At 42.1% G+C, this 19,780-nt stretch overlaps 1 protein-coding gene across 2 annotated transcripts in view; it reads left to right on the forward strand.

The window, feature by feature from the left end:
* Positions 1 to 19,780, forward strand: part of FOXA3 (forkhead box A3) — a 32,352-nt gene that overhangs the window by 4,542 nt on the left and 8,030 nt on the right. Inside the window, exon 1 of one of the 2 annotated variants that reach the window (XM_058196054.1) lies at positions 2,751 to 3,203. The exons of the other annotated variant lie outside the window; for it this stretch is intronic. Coding sequence (XP_058052037.1) covers positions 3,132 to 3,203 — 72 coding nt within the window. The 5' untranslated portion in view covers positions 2,751 to 3,131. Of the gene's footprint in view, positions 1 to 2,750; positions 3,204 to 19,780 lie in introns of those variants that run through there. 2 annotated transcript variants of the gene reach the window in all.

Here is a 19,780-nt window from a genome sequence, read left to right on the forward strand (position 1 = left end):
GATCAGATTCCCACATTGAAAACTTTGGGGAGAGGGGGAAGAGAGAAGGTTAAATTTGTTTTTGTATTTTCTTTTACTTGTCTCTGTCAATAAACTTGGTTATCTTTTTTTCCCCCCATGGATTCCTCTCCTTCTCCGCTATTGTGTGTCTGTGTATGTACTGACACACATAAACACACACCTTATGTACAACTTTACTGGTCATCTGAAGTTGCCCTTTATTTAGTTTGTTTGCCACCCCAAAATTTGTCAGGAAGATTACAGCAGGGGCCTCTGGTCTCTTATCACCTTTCATGGACAATGCCTGAGTCCAGAAGGGATAGACCGGGGTCTCCAACCTTGGCCACTTTAAGCCTGGCGGACTTTAGCTCCCAGAATTCCACAGCCAGCAACGCTTTGTTGGCTGTGGAATTCTGAGAGTCGAAGTCCGCCAGGCTTCAAGTGGCCAAGGTTGGAAACCCCTGGGAGAGACAATGGTGCCACCTAAAAGGCCATGTGACCAGCAAAACAGCCAGTTGCTGACAATCAACAATTTCACATCACATGGGCAGGAGCAAAGGGAGAATGTGTAAGAGAATGATAAAATAACAAGACTTGGAAGGGACCTTGGAGATCTTCTAGTCCAACCCCCTAGTCAAGCAGGAGAGTCATGCTGGCTGGGGAATTCTAGGAGTTGGAAGTCCACAAGTCTTGAAGTTGCCAAGGTTGGACATTCTTGCCTTATTCCATTCTGGACAAATGGCTGTCCAATGTTTTCTTGAAGACGGAGCCCTCAGAACTTCCGAAGGCAAGCTGTTCCACTGATTATAATTGTTCTCACTGTCAGGAAATGTCTCTTTAGTTTTAGGTTGGATCTGTCCTTGATGAGTTTCCATCCATTGCTTCTTGTCCTGCCTTCAGGTGTTTTGGAGAATAGATTGACCCCCCTCTTCCTTGTGGCAGCCCCTCAAATATTGGAACTCTGCTATCATGTCATCCCTCGTCCTTCCCTTTGCTAAACCAGACATTCCCAATTCCTGCAACTATTCATCTAGATTCTAGAATGGTTTAGGAGTCTCAAACTGGAAGACCAGGCTACCCAAAGCTACCCTAGAAAAGGGAGAACTCTCAGCCCCAGCTCATGAAGCTGCGATGCTCACCATGTTACTCAACATCAGCTCTGTTGCAAGGTGACCCCATCAAGAAGGGGCTTCAGCAGCTTGGACCACTGAAAGCAGCTGTCTGAAAAGACAACCTACTTAACAGTTGGAGGAAGAACCAGGAGTCTTCTCCCAGCTTACTTGCTTGCCCACCTCCGTGTCCTTATGCTGCGTCGTGTGGGAAACGGTTCCTTCTCATCACTCCTCTGCAATCAAAGATCTATAGCAGGGGGTCTCCAAACTTGGCGACTTTAAGACTTGTGGATTTCAACTCCCAGAATTCTGGGAGTTGAAGTCCACAAGTCTTAAAGTCTTGTGGAATCATTCTCTGGTTTATGTGGAAGAAGGAGTCAGTGTAAGGAGTCCAGGAAAGGCTAAAATAAGAAGAACGGCACCAGCTTTTGTGACTAACACTCTTCATTAAAAGGCAGAGCTTTCATGAGCTGCAGCTCACTTTGTGAAGTCGTGTCATGACACACATCAGTGAGGGGAAGGGTTTGACCTGTGGTGATAGCCAATCTCTTTCCTTTTTGACCCCTTCCTGGGGATGCCTCTATATTGAGCCGTTTGCAACCACAATTGAGCCCCAAATTTCCTTTGCTAAGCAAGACAGTTGTAAAGTGAGGTTTGCTCCATTTTCCGACCTTTTGCCACAGTTGTTAAGTGGATCACTGCAGAAATTAGGAACATGATTGTTAAGTGAATCTGGCTTCCCCGTTGACTTGTCAGAAGGTGGCAAAACAAGATCACATGTCCCCAGGACACTGCAATCGTCATAAATGGGAACCAGTTGCCCAGTGTCCAAATTTTAAATACTAAATTCTGGAGATACTGCTGCAGTCTTAAATGTGAAAAATGATCATCAACCATGCTTTCAGTGCCAATGTAACTTCAAACACATGAAATGAATGATAGTAAAGCCAGTCTCTTCTTAAAAACTTCCAGTGTTGGAGCATCCAGAACTTCTGGAGGGAAGCCATTCCACTGGTTAATTGTTCTCCCTGTCAGGAAATTTCTCCTTAGTTCCAGGCTGGATCCCTCCTTGACTAGTTTCCATCCGTTATGTCTTCTCCTGCTTTGGAGAATATGTGGAGCCCCTCGTCTTCTTTGTGGCAGCCCCTCAAATATTGGAAGGCTGCTATCAGGTCACCACTAATCCTCCTCTTCCTTAGACCAGACATAGCCAATATGTCCCTGCTTGGTGTGGAATAGAAGTCACGGTATGTACAATGTGAAATAAATTTAATACACCTGTAGGCTGCAATATTTTGCAATATCACCAAGCTGCCTAGTGGCCTGATACAAAACAGTAGCCAGATGTTTCCCTTAATAGAGGGTTGCCACTCCATAAAGTTCAACCAAGCCTTGGTTGTGATGTCATTTAGCCACCCACTTTCTTGCAACTGTGTCCCTTCCACCAGGTGGCAGAGGGACCTGGTTTCCCTCGCTTGCCAATGCCAGAGAACTAGAGAGTGTGGTAACTTCTTAACTCAACCAGCAGGAGGAGTGTTGGGATAAAGAGGTAGCTTTATAAAGACTCGGACCTGTCCAGGTGACAGCCCTTCAGATACTGGGAGACAACCTCGGGACAACTAGCAGTCCAGGTTTCAACCGACGCAAACAGCTTGCACATCCCAAAGGCAGCCCCCTGCTGCAAGTCCTCCTGGGCCTTGGGTCCCAAAACTGCATGGATTGTCCTATAATCATGGGAACCCGTTGACTCTTCTGACTTCTGGGCATCTTGAGTCTTTGGCTCCCAAAGTGCCACTGCACACTTTGGAAAAAGGGGAAGAAGGCAGGCCATTCTGAGATCAATCTTCCTTTCAGTCTGTGGGTTTAGGCTGAGTTTCCAAACGGACGCATTTGGGGGAAGAAGAGAAGCATTAAAATAAAGCATTAAAACTTCCCTGAGAGACCAATTGGAGGATTTCCCACTCTCCTTGAAATTTTAAGCACGGACAAGCCATTATTTTTCCTCTCCGGGATTTTGGAATGCTGGGCTCGGTTAAAATGGAATCGCACGACATCTCTGAGTGGACCTCGTACTACAATGAACCCACAGAGGTACGTGGAGTGGAAAGTGGGTTTTTTAAAAACAAGAAGTCATATTCAAGGAATCTGGGTGGTTTTGGGGAAAGGAGTTCTGGGCTTCCTTTATGGTTAGGATGCGTGTGTAGAAAATAATGGTGGGGTCCTGAGATGGGATTTCACAGAAAAAATAGGAAAACCTACAAAATATTACAAATACCAAAATGCTCTTTTGCCCAGGGGAGAAAACTAAACTAAACTAAACTAAACTAAACTAAACTAAACTAAACTAAACTAAACTAAACTAAACTAAACAACTAAACTAAACTAAACTAAACTAAACTAAACTAAACTAAACACTTTAAATTAAGCTGAAATAAAATAGACTGATCGCATAAGCTGGTTGAGTTTTGCATTTTGATGATTATTATTATTTCGTGTGGCGTAACAGAATTTTGCTAACAAAAAGGGAAAAAAGTTACAATTCAGAGCACAGTTCAATGACATTTAACAAGAGAGGAATGGACTCTCTTTTTAACGGAGCTAAGATCCGTCAATCCTAAAAAGTCCTTGTTCCAAAAGTGATTAAGTATCTGCAGAAAATTCAGAATCAAACCATTTTTCATTATTTATAAACTGCCCCGATCTGGAAATTCCAATCAGCTCCCACAAATGAAAGAAGTCGCTTATAATTTTATCTAATGATCTTTTTTTAAAAATGTATTTCTTTGGCATTGCGCCCAATAAACGTTCTTAAAATAAACCAGTAACTTTGTGAATAAAGAAGAACTCCGGCCATCTTGATAATTTGCATTCTAATAAATTCTCTCAATCGGGTCTCTTGCAAAACGGCTTCCAGATTTCCCCCAAACCCTGACAGAATTGTTGGATTACAGTTCCCATCACTCCCAACCCGATGCCTGGGATAAAAGAGTTACCAACTTGACGACCGACTGATACCAGCACTGCTTTATTTTGAATCCTCATCAACCCCATCATATTGGCCATTTTTGTTACAATTAATGAGAACTTCTTAATAAGCCAAGCAGATTGTTTAATAAAATGACAGCTAAAGGGACATCATTCCTGCCCTTTTTCTTGCCCTTATTTTAATTATTTTTTAATTTTATTAAGTAAGCAAATGTAATCAGCCTTGTAAGGCACCAATTTTGAAGGGTTCAGTTTAAAGCTACCTAATTCTGAGTGTTTGCAATGCCAATTTCCAAAACAGCTCCATAAACTGACACTGTAGAGGAAAGGGCATTTGCTGGCAAGAGGGTTGATGGTGGATTGGTTGTCACCCTGTCTGATCTTGATCTGGGTTGATTTCATACACAACCTTTTGGGAAACCATCTTGGCTGTTTCCAAATTCATCCATTCTGATCGTAATCTCTTCTGCAACTAAATCAACAGAAGTTTCTGAAAAGATTAAGGCAGCAGTTGATATCTACACGGATTTACCTGTGGGTAGCACCCTGCTGATCACAGTGGAAGTAAATGCAGATTAAAGCTCGGTCTTTCCCTGCTACTCAATAACTCAAGGATGAGCCAGAAATTCCAGGCTGGCAAAAGGAAATCTTTCCTCTGTTGCAAAATTAAGGAATTTTCCAATGCTGAATTTCAGTGGATCTTCTCTGTTGGATCAGTCGGTTGCAAAGAGGTTCTTAAATTTCCTTTGCAGGCATGGAATTCTAAGCAATCCGACCAAATTTATTTTCACTAGGAAATCACTTTCTGGCAGCAGAAAGGATTTGATGGTCAGAAATGTTGGGAGAGAACACTGTTTCAGATACCACTTCATATTTTTAACCAATCTCTGCAAATAAGGATCTTTAACAACAGCAGAAGAGTCAGAGGTGGCACATCGTGGACAAATAGGACTTGATCCCTTCCTTAATGGGGAGGAAACTTTTTAAAAAATGTTTAAATTCTGTATCCTCAATATAGTTAACCCAGACTTAATGGAGGTGATAATAATAATAGTAAGTACCAATAAAGAAGAATATTTGTAGCTCAGGGTTGAAATGAGGGGTCCTTGGTGCTCTCTGAGCTTGTTTGTTTTCTTGCAGACGTTTCATGACCCAACAAGGGAACATCATCAGAGCTAGAAGAGAGAAAGGGGAGTTAACCTAGCAGTGATGATGTTGGCTAGTTTGGGTCATGAAACGTCTGCAAGAAAACCACCAAGCTCAGAGAGCACCAAGGAGCCCTCATTTCAACCCTGAGCTACAAATATTCTCCTTTATTGGTACTTACTATTATTAAGATGCCCCATAATAGGAAGTATTACCCTAATATATTTTTATATTAAAATAATACACTTTTCTAAAATGAAAAGAAAGAATCAACCTCATAAACAAAAGCCTGCTCATTGATCTGCACACTAAAATCAGCCTGATTATTAGGCTGGGAAGGAGGACCAGCAATGCTAGAGAAACATGGGTATAACCTTGCCAACCCTGCACTCAACTGAACGTGTAAATGCGCCTTGTTTAAGATGACACGTTCTCAAACCTCAAAAGATTGGCTTGAGGTAGGTCACGTCAACTGACTTGTTCACACCTGCAGGTTATTGTTTGGAGTTCAGTAAGTACTGCAAAGGGATCGGTCCGTGTGAATCTGCAGAAGCCACCAGTTATGCAGGAAGACAGATTTTGGCCTCATTTGCAACGGTGGTCTGGATCTGGATTCCTTGACTGATTTATTAGATGTAGAAGGTCATTCAACCCCTAAACACGTAGCCCACTGAGCCACCCATGATTTCAGCCACTAGAAAACAGTACTATTTTCTGCCAATGGAAGGAGACCAAACCAAGAACAGCCCTCAAAGCATTCCCCACCAGTGGGCTCAAACCATGGTTTGTTTCCTATGATTTATTGAACAAACCATACTTGAAGATCATTGTAAAGAAGGCGGGATGAGTTAGTACAGATAGCCCTCAACTTACAACCATTTGTTTAGCGACTGTTCACAGTTACCAGCAGCACTGAAAAAAATAACTTATAAGCATTTTTCACACTTATGACTGTTGCAGCATCCCCATGGTCATGTGATCAAAATTGTAATTGTAATCAGATGTTTGGTAACTGTCCCGTATTTCTGATGGCTGCAGAAACTGGGGGTCACGTGATCCCCTTTTACAACCTTCTGACAAGCAAGCAAAGTCAACGGGGAAGCCAGATGCACCATGTTCCTAGCTTAATGACCATATTCCTAGCTTAATGACCATGTTCCTAGCTTAATGACCATGTTCCTAGCTTAACAAATGCAGCTGATCCCTTAACAGCTAAGGCAAAAGAGATCATAAAATGGGGCAAAATTCACTTAACAACTCTCTCATTTAGCAATAGAAATTTTGGGCCCAGTTGTGGTCTTACGTTGAGGACTCTCTGCAGATTAAAGGTCAAACCAACCAATTATAGGACTCGCGGTTATATGCAGGTCCAGCCACTGAGTTGCAGGATGTCTCCCACCCTCCCCCATGCTACATCATGATTTGAAGCATGTTTGTTGCAAATTTAACCGCCCTATGCCCAAAACAGCCGAAACACCCTAATGACATTTTTTAAAACATGTTTTTTATGCTGTTGCTGTGACCCGCCCAGGGTTTTGGCATATAAAAACAGGCTGCCATATCAGTTGCCTGAGTCAATAAATTGCTTAATGTCCATTGTGAACTGCAGGCTTGTTTCTTGGCCTTGGCAACAAAACACCAGTGGGAGGCTTGAGAGAAAAATAACTTTCTTTCACAGTGGGCTATCATTCCCCAAAGACCAAGAAATGGGCCCATGGAGGAATTGGTGGTCTTGGATTTTGGAGGCCAAACAGGATGTTAATCTGCTTTGCTAACAATCACTTAGAATATCAGAATTACAGAACAACAGAGTTGGAAGGGGCCTTGGAGATCTTCTAGTCCAACTCTCTGCTCAAGTTGAAGGTCCTAGATCATTTCAGACAAATGGTTGTCCAATCTCTTCTTAAAAACCTCCAGTGAAGGAGCAGCCACAACTTCTGGAGGCAGGACGTTTTAGTGTCTTCGGAGGTCTCCAGGTTTGGAAAGACACCTCAAACACTTTTGGGTCTCAAAGACTGCTTGTCAAGAGGTCCAAAATCATCTATCTACCCATTCTTTTCTGCTAAACCAGAGGTCTCCAAACTTGGCCACTTTAAGACTTACGGACTTCAACTCCATGGCTGACTGAGGAATTCTGGGAGTTGAAGTTCTCAAGTCTTAAAGTAGCCAAGTCTGAAGATCCCTGTGCTGAATCATATTCTGTTTTCTTTTCTTTTTTTAACCACCAAAAACCAAGGAGGAGATCCCTTCCACTGCAGGTATCTCGATAGCTTTCCAGGGCCATCCAAGCTGGGTAGCCTTTAACCCCAGGGAATCTATTTATTTCCCTTTGAGAAATGTAGAAGAGACCACAAAGCCCATTAAGTCATTGTAAGTCATCTGGAAACTTCAGTAGGTCCACCCACCCCTACCATTCTTTTCACTCTGTCCTTATTTATTAATAACAAATGTGGTTCTTCAAGTGGACCCCTCGTCCACAATGAGGAAGGGGCCCAGGAGCAGGAGGGAAACCATGACCTTGTGAAGATTGTGGTGGATAGGAAGCCCCGAAGGGAGAGTAATCAATCCATTCTACTTTGGGGAGGAGAAAAGGGTCAGGAATGGAATAACCTGGAAAAGGGTATCGATGGCTGTTCCAAATCGCAGCAACCATCTTGAGTTCTGTTGTTGTTATACTAATATTCTTTTATTTACGGATATTCTAGTAATATTCTAATTGATTATAATCTCAATAATTACTCAATAGATGGACAAAAAAGCCAACTCCAGTTTAAACATCTGGCTAACTGTAGGATGAAACACAGTAATCATAATAAAAAATGGTCTTACATGAATCAATTGCATTTATTGACAAAACACCCACATGCATATGTGTGTGTATATACATATACTGTATATAACCATATATATATATACCTATATACCTACATATATATATTATATAAAAGTCAACTTGGCGTTGCAAACTCTCAGAATTGGGTAGCTGTAAACGGAGCCCATCGGCCTTCAAAATCATGCAATACAAGACTGATTATATTTGTTTATTTAAGACACACACACACACATACACACTCTTAGGTATTATCCCTTTTCTTCTTTCGTTTATTTTTTGTCTTCTTCCCGTTTGAACAAGCACAAAGATAAAAACCACCCCAAGTATGAACAAGGTGAAAGCCCCCAAAGAGGAGGAGGAAGAAAATAGATTCAGCCTAAACGGATCGGCCGCTTCCCAGCAGCCTGCCTGTAAAGAATGGCCATATTTTACTGGGCGCCCTACAATGTCCGCCTTGTTGGAGGATGCTAAAGTCTTCCTTGATTCATTTCCTCCTTCAGGTCACTGGTTTGGGGAAGGTGGTGTTTTCAGAGTTCCCCCAAGTAAAACACGCACACCGAATGAACTCCAGCCCCACCCCAACCCTCTGCAGGCAGGGCCAGCCAGGAAGCTGCCCTGCCGTGAATATCCCTTTGTCCAGGGAGTCCATGCAAAGAAGGGACCCCCGTGTGTAGCCGGAAGAGGAACTGGGGCCGGAGGAGGGAGAGAAACGGCATGGGGTCAATTGCTTCATCAGATTTCTTTTAATTTGGCCGTTGAGATAAAATAACCCAAGTTGCGACACTTCAGGCCAGGGTGCCATTGCTCAATGACAGTCACCCGTGATCTGGGTAATCTAATTCAGGTTGGCCGAACTGGAAAAGTTCCCTCCATGCCAAAGCTGCCCGCTTTGATATAAATAAACACGAAGGGGAAAATCAGACCGTAGACTGACTGAGGAGGATTTAGCTGGCTTCTCTTTTAGCGAACTATTTAGAGTTCTCAGCAAAAGTCCTGTTCCGTGCCCTCCTTCCCCAGCTTTTCATCGCAACCCGTATTTTTATTGAATGTAAATATATCTTCTTCATGGCTTTATTGATTCGATTCAGCCGCCCAGAGTCTCCCCGTGGTAAGATGGGCTATAAACAAATTTAATAAATAAAATGAAATGAAACGAATAAATCAGACTTAAGTAGAGGCACACGAAAGAAGATGTTGTGAAAAAGGAAACAGACTTAATAAAGGTAGCCCTTGACCTGTGGCCACGGTGGAGCCCAAAATTTCCGTTGCTAAGCAAGATGGTTGCTAAATGAGTTTTGCCCCCATTTCCCGACTTTTCTTGCCACAGTTATTAAGTGAATCACTGCTGTTTTTTTTTTTTTATAAAAAAGTTTTATTTTTACAATCTTATCAAATAATTCATCCAATGTACAGTTATATACAATTAGTCGGGCCTGCCCAGTCACCACCCCCCTTTTTAACCTTCTTCCCTCTTCTACCTTCTTTTACTTTCCAAACCTTCCTCTCCTTCTCTTATCTACCTCCTCTCCTCCCTCCACCCTACACTCTTCTCCCTCTTCTACCCCTCTTCCTTCCTCTTCTCCTCTTTCCTACCTCCTACTCTCTCTTTTTTCCCTCCCCACCGTTCTAAAATGGCAACTGGTCAGACCCGACCCTACATTAATTATATTTATACATCTTCAATAATCCCTGTACATTAACCATCACTCCATCACTAACCTCAACCCCCCAATTCCCTTCCCCTTTACCCCCCACCCCCCACCCCGACTTCCCAGAACAAAATGCAGGGTATCAAAACTAACAATCATAATCTAAAATAATTCCTAAATTATAATCTCTAGTCTCTCCACGCTTATTCACACTCTCAATTCCCCTCTCCTTCAAAAATATATCTAATACAAATTATTTCCTAAATTTACTCATATGCTATTTGATATTTTTTTATCTGATACTTATTTTGAATATAATCAATCCACATTTTCCATTCTAAAATATATTTTTCTTGTGTATAGTCTTTCAAGTAAGCAGAAATTTTTGCCATTTCTGCCAGATTTGATACTTTAAGAGTAGGTAATTCTTCTTTCTTCCAATATTGAGCAATCAAAAGTCTTGCGGCTGTTATTAAGTTCAGAATCAATTTAGTCTCTATAGCTGTACAATCCATAATTATTCCTAGTAAAAAGAACTGCGGGGTAAACTTAATCTTCTTTTTCAAAATATTCTGCATGATCCACCATACTTTAATCCAAAATGCTTTAACTTTTTTGCAAGTCCACCATATATGATAATAAGTAGCATCTTCACAATCACATCTCCAGCATTTAGCCTGTACATTAGGATACATACATGACAATTTTTTGGGGTCTAAATGCCATCTATAAAACATCTTATAAAAATTTTCTCTCATATTTTGCGCTTGTGTAAATTTAACATTCCTCACCCAAATTCTTTCCCAAGTTTCCAACATTATTGGTTGCTGAAAATTTTGTGCCCACTTAATCATACAATCCTTAACCAAATCAGTCTCTGAATCTATTTCTACTAATACATTATACAACCTCTTAATATGCTGTTGACCTTGATCTCTCATTTGTTTTAACAAATTATCCTCAATTTGCTTAACACCTATTTTTTGATCTAATTTCCATCTAGCTTGTAGTTGTCCATATTGGAACCATGTATAATTTTTCCCTTCTTCCCCCATCTTTTCTCTAGATTTTAATTGTAACTCCCCCTTTTCCATACAAAGAAGTTCTTTATAAGTAACTACCTCCATCTTTTGATATATATTTATATTTTCTATCATGTGTCTCGGGTTTGCCCATATTGGAATCTTTCCATCTAATTTGTATTGATATTTCCTCCAAACCCTCAATAATGCATTTCTAATTATATTATTTTTAAATATTTTATCAACTTTCTTATCATATAATAAATAGGCATGCCACCCATATAACAAACCATAACCTTCTATATTCAGAACTCTTTCCTCAGTTAAATTAATCCAATCAGAATCACTGCTGTTTTTAAGTGAGTAACACGGTTGTTAAGTGAATCTGGCTTCCCTATTGACTTTGCTTGTCAGAAGATCACAAAAATGGATTACATGATCCTGGGACACTGCGACCGTCATAAATATGAATCAGTTGGCAAGCATCTGAATTTTGATAACGTGACCACGGGGGATATTGCAATGGTCACGGGAAAAACAGTCGTAAATTACTTTTTTCAGTGCCATTCCAGTAACTAACGGGCACTAAACGAATGGTTGTAAGTCAAGACTACCTGCATTGTTGGGTTTTGTTAAGTGGGAGCACTTCACCAAAGTAGCTACCACCCAGATTAAACATCCAATTTTCAGCACCACTCTTAGAATTACAATCCTGCTCCACCAAAACCCATTTCTGCCTTGTATGAGCTTCATTTATGGGAGAAACCAATTAAAACTTGCAGTCCTACAAAAATCAATTTAAAACTGAGCTTGGGCTAAAGGTACTCGCTTTACGTGGTGGGAAAAAGAGGCTTTTGTGGTTCATATCATCTCTCTTGCAGATTAATATATGTTTATTATCTTGCGGAAGATTTTACGACTGGGGCTTTTTCTGTAAACCGCTGGAAAGATTCGGATTAATCAGTAACTTTGGCACTTTGGTGTAACTCTGAATTCACAACAACTTCGTTCTCGTTGCTGAGACTCCTTTGTAGAAAATGTTAAATTTGCAGCTATAAAATTCACTGACCTAGGAGAGTGGGAAAATTTTACAGAGCCTCTATGGAGTCAAGAGCTGGGAATAAATAGTACAAAGGCACACATTACTTGACTTTCCATTTCATTGACTTTTCATCAAAATTAAGACCATTAATATTATGCTCCTATTATGGGTTTAATTACTTCCCCTTTCCGTCCCATTAAAAAATTGATTGTGGTAGTGAAGTGTTGGATTGGCATTGGGGTGAATCAGATTGATGCCCCCTCCCCTAAAATTGTGGACCAGTTGTTCTCTCTCAGCTCAAACTATCATATGAGGTTCCTGTTTCAGTTATAAAATTGGGGAGAAAAGGTTATAAATCCAATAAACAGGAGGATAAATAAAGTGTTCCATAGAGCCTCTGGAAATTATGGGTGTTTCAACACTGGAGGCGTTTAAGAAGAGACAGGACAGCCATTTGTCTGAAACAGTATAGGATCTCCTCCTTGAACAGAGGGTTGGATTAGAAGATTGCCTCATTTTATGATCTTGCCATAGCTGTTAAGTGAATCTGGCTTCCCAATTGACTTTGCTTGTCAGAAGGTCACAAAAGGGGGATCCCATGACCCCAAGTTCCTGCAATTGTCATCAATATGAGTTAATTGCCAAGTGCCTGCATTTTGATCACATGACCATGGGCATGCTGCAACGGTCGTAAGTGTGATAAACAGTCATAAGTCTTTTTTTTTTTTGTGTGCCGTTGTAACTCCGAACAGTCACTAAATGAAGTTGAGGGTACTATCTGTATTATCCAAAGCATTTTAATTTTTTAGAAATGCAAAGGCTCTGCTCCAAACCAAAGAACTGTCACTTGAGGAACCTCAAGGAGGGATTGAGAGCCGCCAAGCTGAAGGCCGAATTATTTTGCCCCAAACCTCAGGATGGGCAGCTATTATTGCTCAGGAGAGAAGTTGCTCATTGTATGTATACTTCATGATCCCAGGATAAGAATGACCACCTCCCCACCGAAGGCAGAGCCCGGCTGAGCTTACGTGCAAACACACCTGCACAATAAAAAGAGTGTGTGGCCCACACCCAAGGTGACGAAGCCTTACGGACGTGAACTGCACGCAGCCTTAGATAGGAGGCGAAGGGGCGGACCCGGAAAATGCCCGGAGTCTTAACAAAGGTTATTTCAGAAACAGACTCAAAAGAGGCCCCTTGAAAATGTATTACAGGGAGTCCTCGATTTACAACAGTTCAAGGGCTGGGAAGTGGCTCACCAGGCTAATGCAGCCTGTTATTAACACACAGCTGCCTGCAATTACAATTACTGCAGGCTCGAGTCCCACCAGGCCCAAGGTTGACTCAGCCTTCCATCCTTTATAAGGTAGGTAAAATGAGGACCCAGATTGTTGGGGGGGACAATAAGTTGACTTTGTATATAAATATACAAATAGGATGAGACTATTGCCTTACACAATGTAAGCCGCCCTGAGTTTTCGGAGAAGGGCGGGGTATAAAGTCAAATAAAAAAAAAGTGACAGGTTCAAAGTGAAAAAAGTGACTTAGGATAGTTTTTTTCACACTTACGACCGATGCAGCGTCCCCGTGGTCCCGTGATCAAAATTCAGAGGCTTGGCAACTGGTTCATATTTATGACCATTGCTGTGTCTCAAGGTCACATGATCCCCTCTGGCGACTTTCTGACGAGCAAAGTCAATGGGGAAGCTAAGTTAACAATGGCAAGGATTCATTTAACAACTCTGGCAAGAAAAGTTGCAAAACAGGGCAAAACTCACTTAACAAATGTCTCGCTTAACAACAGAACTTTTGGGCTCAATTGTGGTCATGAGTCGAGGACTACCTGTAAAGGAACCTTAAAGGAGATTTAAATGTACTTGGAAGATGAGCACGGAACAGAACAGATAGTCTAAAAGTTGCGGGTTAGGAAGGTAAAACCAACCAGGGTTCCATTTATTTGGGAGGTTGCTTGAAATCCCCCCAGAAGTGAGCTTTACAGTTGGCTGGATCTGGTGTCAGAGCGCAACGCTCACATCCCTTCTTTCAAACGTATATTTATTGACTTAATTTCTCACCTGTATGTGCAGCGATCGGGGAGGGGTGTGGGTATTGGGGCAGGCCCCATTCATCATCTGTAAAAGTTGTGCCCGCTGCCACTGCTGACCCAGACGGAGAGCAAGTTATTTCCTTTCCGTCTTTTTTTATGTTGTCACCACAACTTTTGCTCTTGCCATTTTTGGGGCTTTTACTTCCTGATGTAACTCATAGCAGGAAAAAAATTTGCCTGCCAGGTTAGGACTGGCATAGTAAAAACGAAAAAAAACCAAGCCTGATTTGGCACAAACTCGTGAGAGGAAGATAAATTGGTCTCAGGTTTGTTCTGAGCCTGGAAGACTATTTCAGATCCATCAGTGATGGAAGACCAGCCAGTGGTCATCTTGTGCCCATGAACTTCCCGCACTTTGGAAGTTGAGGGATTCCCTGGTATTATGCCCACCAGTGGGTCTTCCATGGGGCATTCGGGGAGGGAGGTGAGGATTATTGACTTGCTTGGAGACTAAAACATATGAAGAATGCTTGCAGGAATTGGAAATGTCTAGTCTAATGAAGAGAAGGACTGGGCTGGCATGATTACTGTCTTCCAATATTAGAGGGGCTGCTACAAAGATGAGGCTATTTTCCAAAGCACCTGAAGGCGAGATAAGAAACAATGGATGGAAACTAATCAAGGAGAGAAGCAACCTGGAATTAAGGAGAAACTTCCTTATAGTTAGAACAATTAATCAGTGGAACAGCCTCCCTCCAGATGTTCTGCGGGCTCCATCATTGGAGGATTTCAAGAGATTAGACAACCATTTGTCTGAAATGGTATAAGGTCTCCATGCTTGAGCAGGGAGTTGGACTAGAAGACCTCCAAAGTCCCTTCCAACTCTGTTATTTAAAACTTACCTCTAGAGATCCGGGCAGGATGACTCATCCGCTCATTGACAAGAGTATGAAAACAGGAAAGGGACTTTACTTACTGGGCAAACCCCTAAAACTTTCTAAATGCATTTCTGGAATCCTGGTGCCAACTTCAGGAACCCAAATTAAAGGTTCCAAGATTTTGTGAAGAGCATATTTTTAAACAGTTCCCTAAGATCTGGATCTTAGAACGATGAACACACTATTGAATGTAATCAGATGTATTTAAGGTGGTGGGCTTCAATTGCTGGGCGCTTGCAACACCCATGAACAGGGGGCTTCAAAGGTGTGGCTACTGTCTTGACTTTTTTGCCTCTTCCTCTCTCTTTCACAGATACTCCTGTCAGTATTTCTGCATTATCAAAAACTGGGAATAGTAACAAATGCAGTGATAATCCCAGCATGCTTTTACTTTGGAAAAAAAAAAGCAATCTTAACCAGAACATCAGGAATGTGGAAATAAAAAGAGAGGTTAAGAAAATGACCCAGACAGATCTGTTCTAAATTCTCCAGATCCTGTTCGTTGCAGTGACAGATCTGGATTGATGCCATGCTATTAAGGAGCAGCTCACCACTTCCAAGCAAAAATGTGTGTGTGCACCCGCACACAAACATTTTGCAGCTTTCTGAACACTTGCTTTAAAATAAGTCTTAGTAAATGAGCTTCTGATTGGGAAGTGGGTGTGCATTTCACATTATTCATTCATTCATTTGTTGATAATTTTCCTGTATCTTGAAGTATAAAACCCAACCCAATATATTCACTTCAGACGTTTGGGTTAATGAAAGGCTGGGTCATTTATTTCCAAAACGCACACAAAAAATGGAAAATATTATATGGAAAGGCTCTAGCTTAAACATTTTTGACTTAGTCGGAATCGTGTTGACATTATTAATGAAATATTTTACAGAGAGTCCTCAACTTACAAGCACAATTGAGCCCAAAATTTCCTTAGCTAAGCAAGACAGTTGTTAAGTGAGTTTTACCCCGTGGTAGGACCTTTCTTGCCACAGCTATTAGCTGCACTAACTTAACATAGTAACCCGGTTGTTAAGTGAATCTGGCCTGCCTTTGACTGTGCTTGTCAGAAGGTCACCAAAAGGATCACATGACCCCAGGACACTGGACCCGCCATAAATATGAGTCAGTTGGCAAGTGTCTGAATTTTGATCAGGTGACCATGGGGATGTTGCAATGGTCGTAAGTCTGAAAAATGAGTCACAAGTCACTTTTGTCAGTGCCGTTGTAACTTTGAACAGTCACTGAACAAACTGTTGTAAATCGAGGACTACTGTATTCACGTTCGATTTATAACATAACATTGGTACTCGCTGGCACTGTTTAATGGCCTTTTGAAATATATTCTATACAGACTTTTCTTTCTACCATTGTAGTCTTTGGGTTACATTAAGAAAAAATTCTTAATTTTGAGCACCATGAGAAAGATACAGATAAAAAGCGGATTCTAAAGAAAGCCCTATTATTCTGTTTCCAGATGTCTTAACCTGAAACTTTTGATTTAGCGAACCAATTCCAGCTGGCTGGCAGAATCCCACTCCTAAGAAAAAAAGGCTGACCAAATTTTTAAATTAGACCTGCTTTTTTGCCTTTGGTGGCAACTTGACTGCGTTGCAAGACAAGAAGCTTTTCTTCAGCAGTGCAGCAGGGAAAGAGGTCAGAGGCACAGGAGCAGAGCCCGTTTAAAAATTTGGCCACTTTATGGTGGATATCTTTCTAGAGGGCTCATTATTATTATTATTTTGTAAAAGAACCCTATTGCAAGCTCAGATGGCCTTGGCGCCGGCAGCAGTTTTGAACACAACCGTCCCATTTTTGCCCCTCCATGCCTCCCCCTCCTGCTTCGTGGACCAATCCATCATCACGCCCAGCGCCCAGACTTTCAAAATTGGTCCAAACATTGCCCAGCAGGAAAATCAACTTAATTTTAGCACCTTCTGTGGTCTTCGTGGAATGGAGCAAACAGAAACCTGCTGAGCAGGATGGACACTCTGTCCGGAGGCCAGAGATGGTGGAGAGGACTGTAAAGGAGGGATATTTTTTGCCACTCTGCCTGCCTGCCTGCCTGCCTTCCTTCCTTCCATCCATCTAATAAATATCCTCTCCTGTTAGTACAATCCTTTGTGTCTAATCAGGGTGGGATTGCAGATAGGCGCAAGTTTAAACTATGCCACGTTCATTTTGAAGGCAACTATGCAAATATTTCTCAGGAATTTACTTTGTGTTTTCACCTAGAGGAACACCCATCATTATTTTTGCTAATATAAAGAGGGTTTTCTTTTTTTTAAATTCCGATTCTCTGCCAGGTCAGAAAAGTATGACTGTTATTTATACCCAAGACGAATGCACGCACTCAGTGCACAGGTAGTTCTTGTCTTATGACCACAATTGATCCCAAAATTGTCTTTCCGAAGCAAGTGAGTTTTGCTCCATTTTACGACCTTTCTTGCAGCAGTTGCTAAGCGAATCACTGAAGTTTTAAAGTTAGTAACAGGGTTGTTAAGATAATGTGGCTTCCCGGTTGATGGCGCTTGTCAGGTTGCAAAAGGGGATCACGTGACCCTGGGACACTGCAACCGTCATAAGTATGAGTTGGTTGCCAAGTGTCCAAATTTTGATCACATGACCATGGGGATGCTGCAATGGTCATAAGAGTAAAAACCATCATAAGTGCTCTTGTAAGTTACAAATGGTCACTAAATGAATGGTTGTAAATCGAAGGTTACCTGTACTCATTCTAGTCTGGACTGCAGATCTCAGTGATCGATTTTGGACTCATGTTTTCGCTTTTATTTTGTCTTGCCTATCTCAGGTTTTAGCAACGTTGTGCTTAGGGAAGAGATCTAGAGACCTGCAGACACGAGTGTCATTTTGATTGGCACTAACGAAGTAGGTTTCAGATTAGCTGGAGTCTTTATTCTGAAAATCAAAGCCACGATGACAAAACTAGGGTGCCAATTCAGACAAAGTTTTGCAGCGTCAGCAAAAACAGCAGCAAAAATGTACTGATTTTCAGCAATAAAAATAATTCAGGTTTACAATGTAGTTTTTAGCAAGGTGTGGAAGCAGCAGGAAGGGAGGTGGGGCATTATTTTACACCTATTGAGGGCTCAGCCCTTTGGGGAATATAGAAAGATGTTTGACATTGCCTGGGGTGGCTCTCTGTATATGTATAGGGACTGATTTCAATCTAACAAGGAAAAGGCAAAATTAAAAGGAACAGTTTGATGGTTCCTTTTAATGATGAGGAAGAATTTGGCAGCACCTTTTCCTACTAATACAATTTAATGCAAGGGGTTAGTTGGAGAAGGGGTTCCCAGGTGCCTTCTGATGGTTTGATATGGTGGACTAACAATCTCTCCTTCTCCGATGCTAAGAAATTCTAAAATGGCCAAGTTGAAAGAGCAAGGGATGATGGGAAAACCGAGTGAGGTGGCTTAAGATCTGGGGAGGGACTGTGAAACATTTTGTTACAAACACAAAATGTCTCACAGCCCCGCAACAGACCACAACCTTTCCCCCCCCCCAATATTACGTTGGCTGGCTTCATACAGCACGCTAACTCCCGTTAACAAAGCCCGATGGCCATGTTTACATGACGGGCTGTCCCAAACAAATAAATCATATCCTGGATCAGCATTAGAAGCCTGATTGACACCATCTGCTGAAACACAAATCGCCCCGCCCCTTTTTAATCAAGGCTGGTTCGCAGGTAAAACTGGCATGATTCTTTCACCTGCTCCAATAACCTTGTGGGGGAAGCAGTTTGACTCAGCCGCTTTTGGAGTCAGTTTGGTCTAGTGGTTAAAGCACCAGACTAGAAAGCAGGAGGCTGTGAGTTCTAGTCCTGTTTCAGGCATGAAAGCCAGCTGGGTGACTTGGGGTCAATTACCAGGAGACAGTGAGTTCTAGTGTCGCCTGACACATGAAAGTGACTGGGTGACTTTGGGTCAATTCCTCCCTCTCAGCCCAACCCTCCTCACAGGGTTGTTGTTGTGGGAAAATAGGAGGAGGGAGGTGTCAGCTTCTTGCTTCAAGCCAGCCTTTCTGGACGGTGCCAGTAGAGAAGGTCAGGGGATAGTTGGAAGGGAAACCCAGTGCCTCCCATCACCACGAATACTGAACCAAGGTGTGCAAGAGGAAGCCATGTATGATGTTTGTCCCTGTGTTTTGAACAGTGCAGGCTGGCATTCAGAAACTGGATTCCCGGGCAAGAAAACACAATCCATGGCCTTCGGCTGAATCATTCCGGTACTTCCACTCCCCCCAAATGCGTATCTGCTTTGGAGCCTTCCTAATCCCTGCTCCTTGAGGAGCTTCTGTCTTCCCCCACCAGCTCAGGGTCCAAAATGGTTAACTCATTACCTCCACTTTTTGTGACCAAGCATGGAGAGAAGCTTCAAGAGTTTCATCCCAAGCGGGCTGGTTTTCAAAACGGGGGAGAGGAAACTAGGGGCGATTCCTGGCCTAGGGCGCGGTTCTCCCAGGAGAGAAGGAGGATCCTGCCCTGCTGAGAACCTTGCACAACAGCCCAGACCCTTGTCTTGGGTGAGTCTTTTGCAAGAAGTAACAACTGTAGTCCAATCAACAGATCTCTTGCAAGCAGCTTCGACATCCATCCATCCATCTATCACCTTTGTTTTTACAAATAACTCAAGGCGGTGAACATATCCAACTTACCTTCCTCCTCCTATTTGCCTCACAACAACAACCCTGTGAGGTAGGTTGGACTGAAAAAGAAAGTAACTGGCTCAAATTCACTCAGGTAGCTTTCACGCTAAGGCGGAATGAGAACTCACTGTCTCTTGGTGATTGGCACAAAGTTTTATTTCCTATGCTGTGTTTTTATTGCTTCTCAGCCGCCCAGAGTTGCTGTGAGCAAATAGGCAGCCATATACATTTCCCAAATAAATAAATAAACAAAACAAAAGTCACCCAACCGGCTTTCATGAGTAGGGTAAAAGTGAAGTCTGGTGCCTTAACCACTAGGCCACCCTGGCTTCAACTG

The sequence above is a fragment of the Ahaetulla prasina genome, chromosome 10 (assembly GCF_028640845.1).
Source record: "Ahaetulla prasina isolate Xishuangbanna chromosome 10, ASM2864084v1, whole genome shotgun sequence".
In the NCBI taxonomy this organism is placed as follows: domain Eukaryota; kingdom Metazoa; phylum Chordata; class Lepidosauria; order Squamata; family Colubridae; genus Ahaetulla; species Ahaetulla prasina.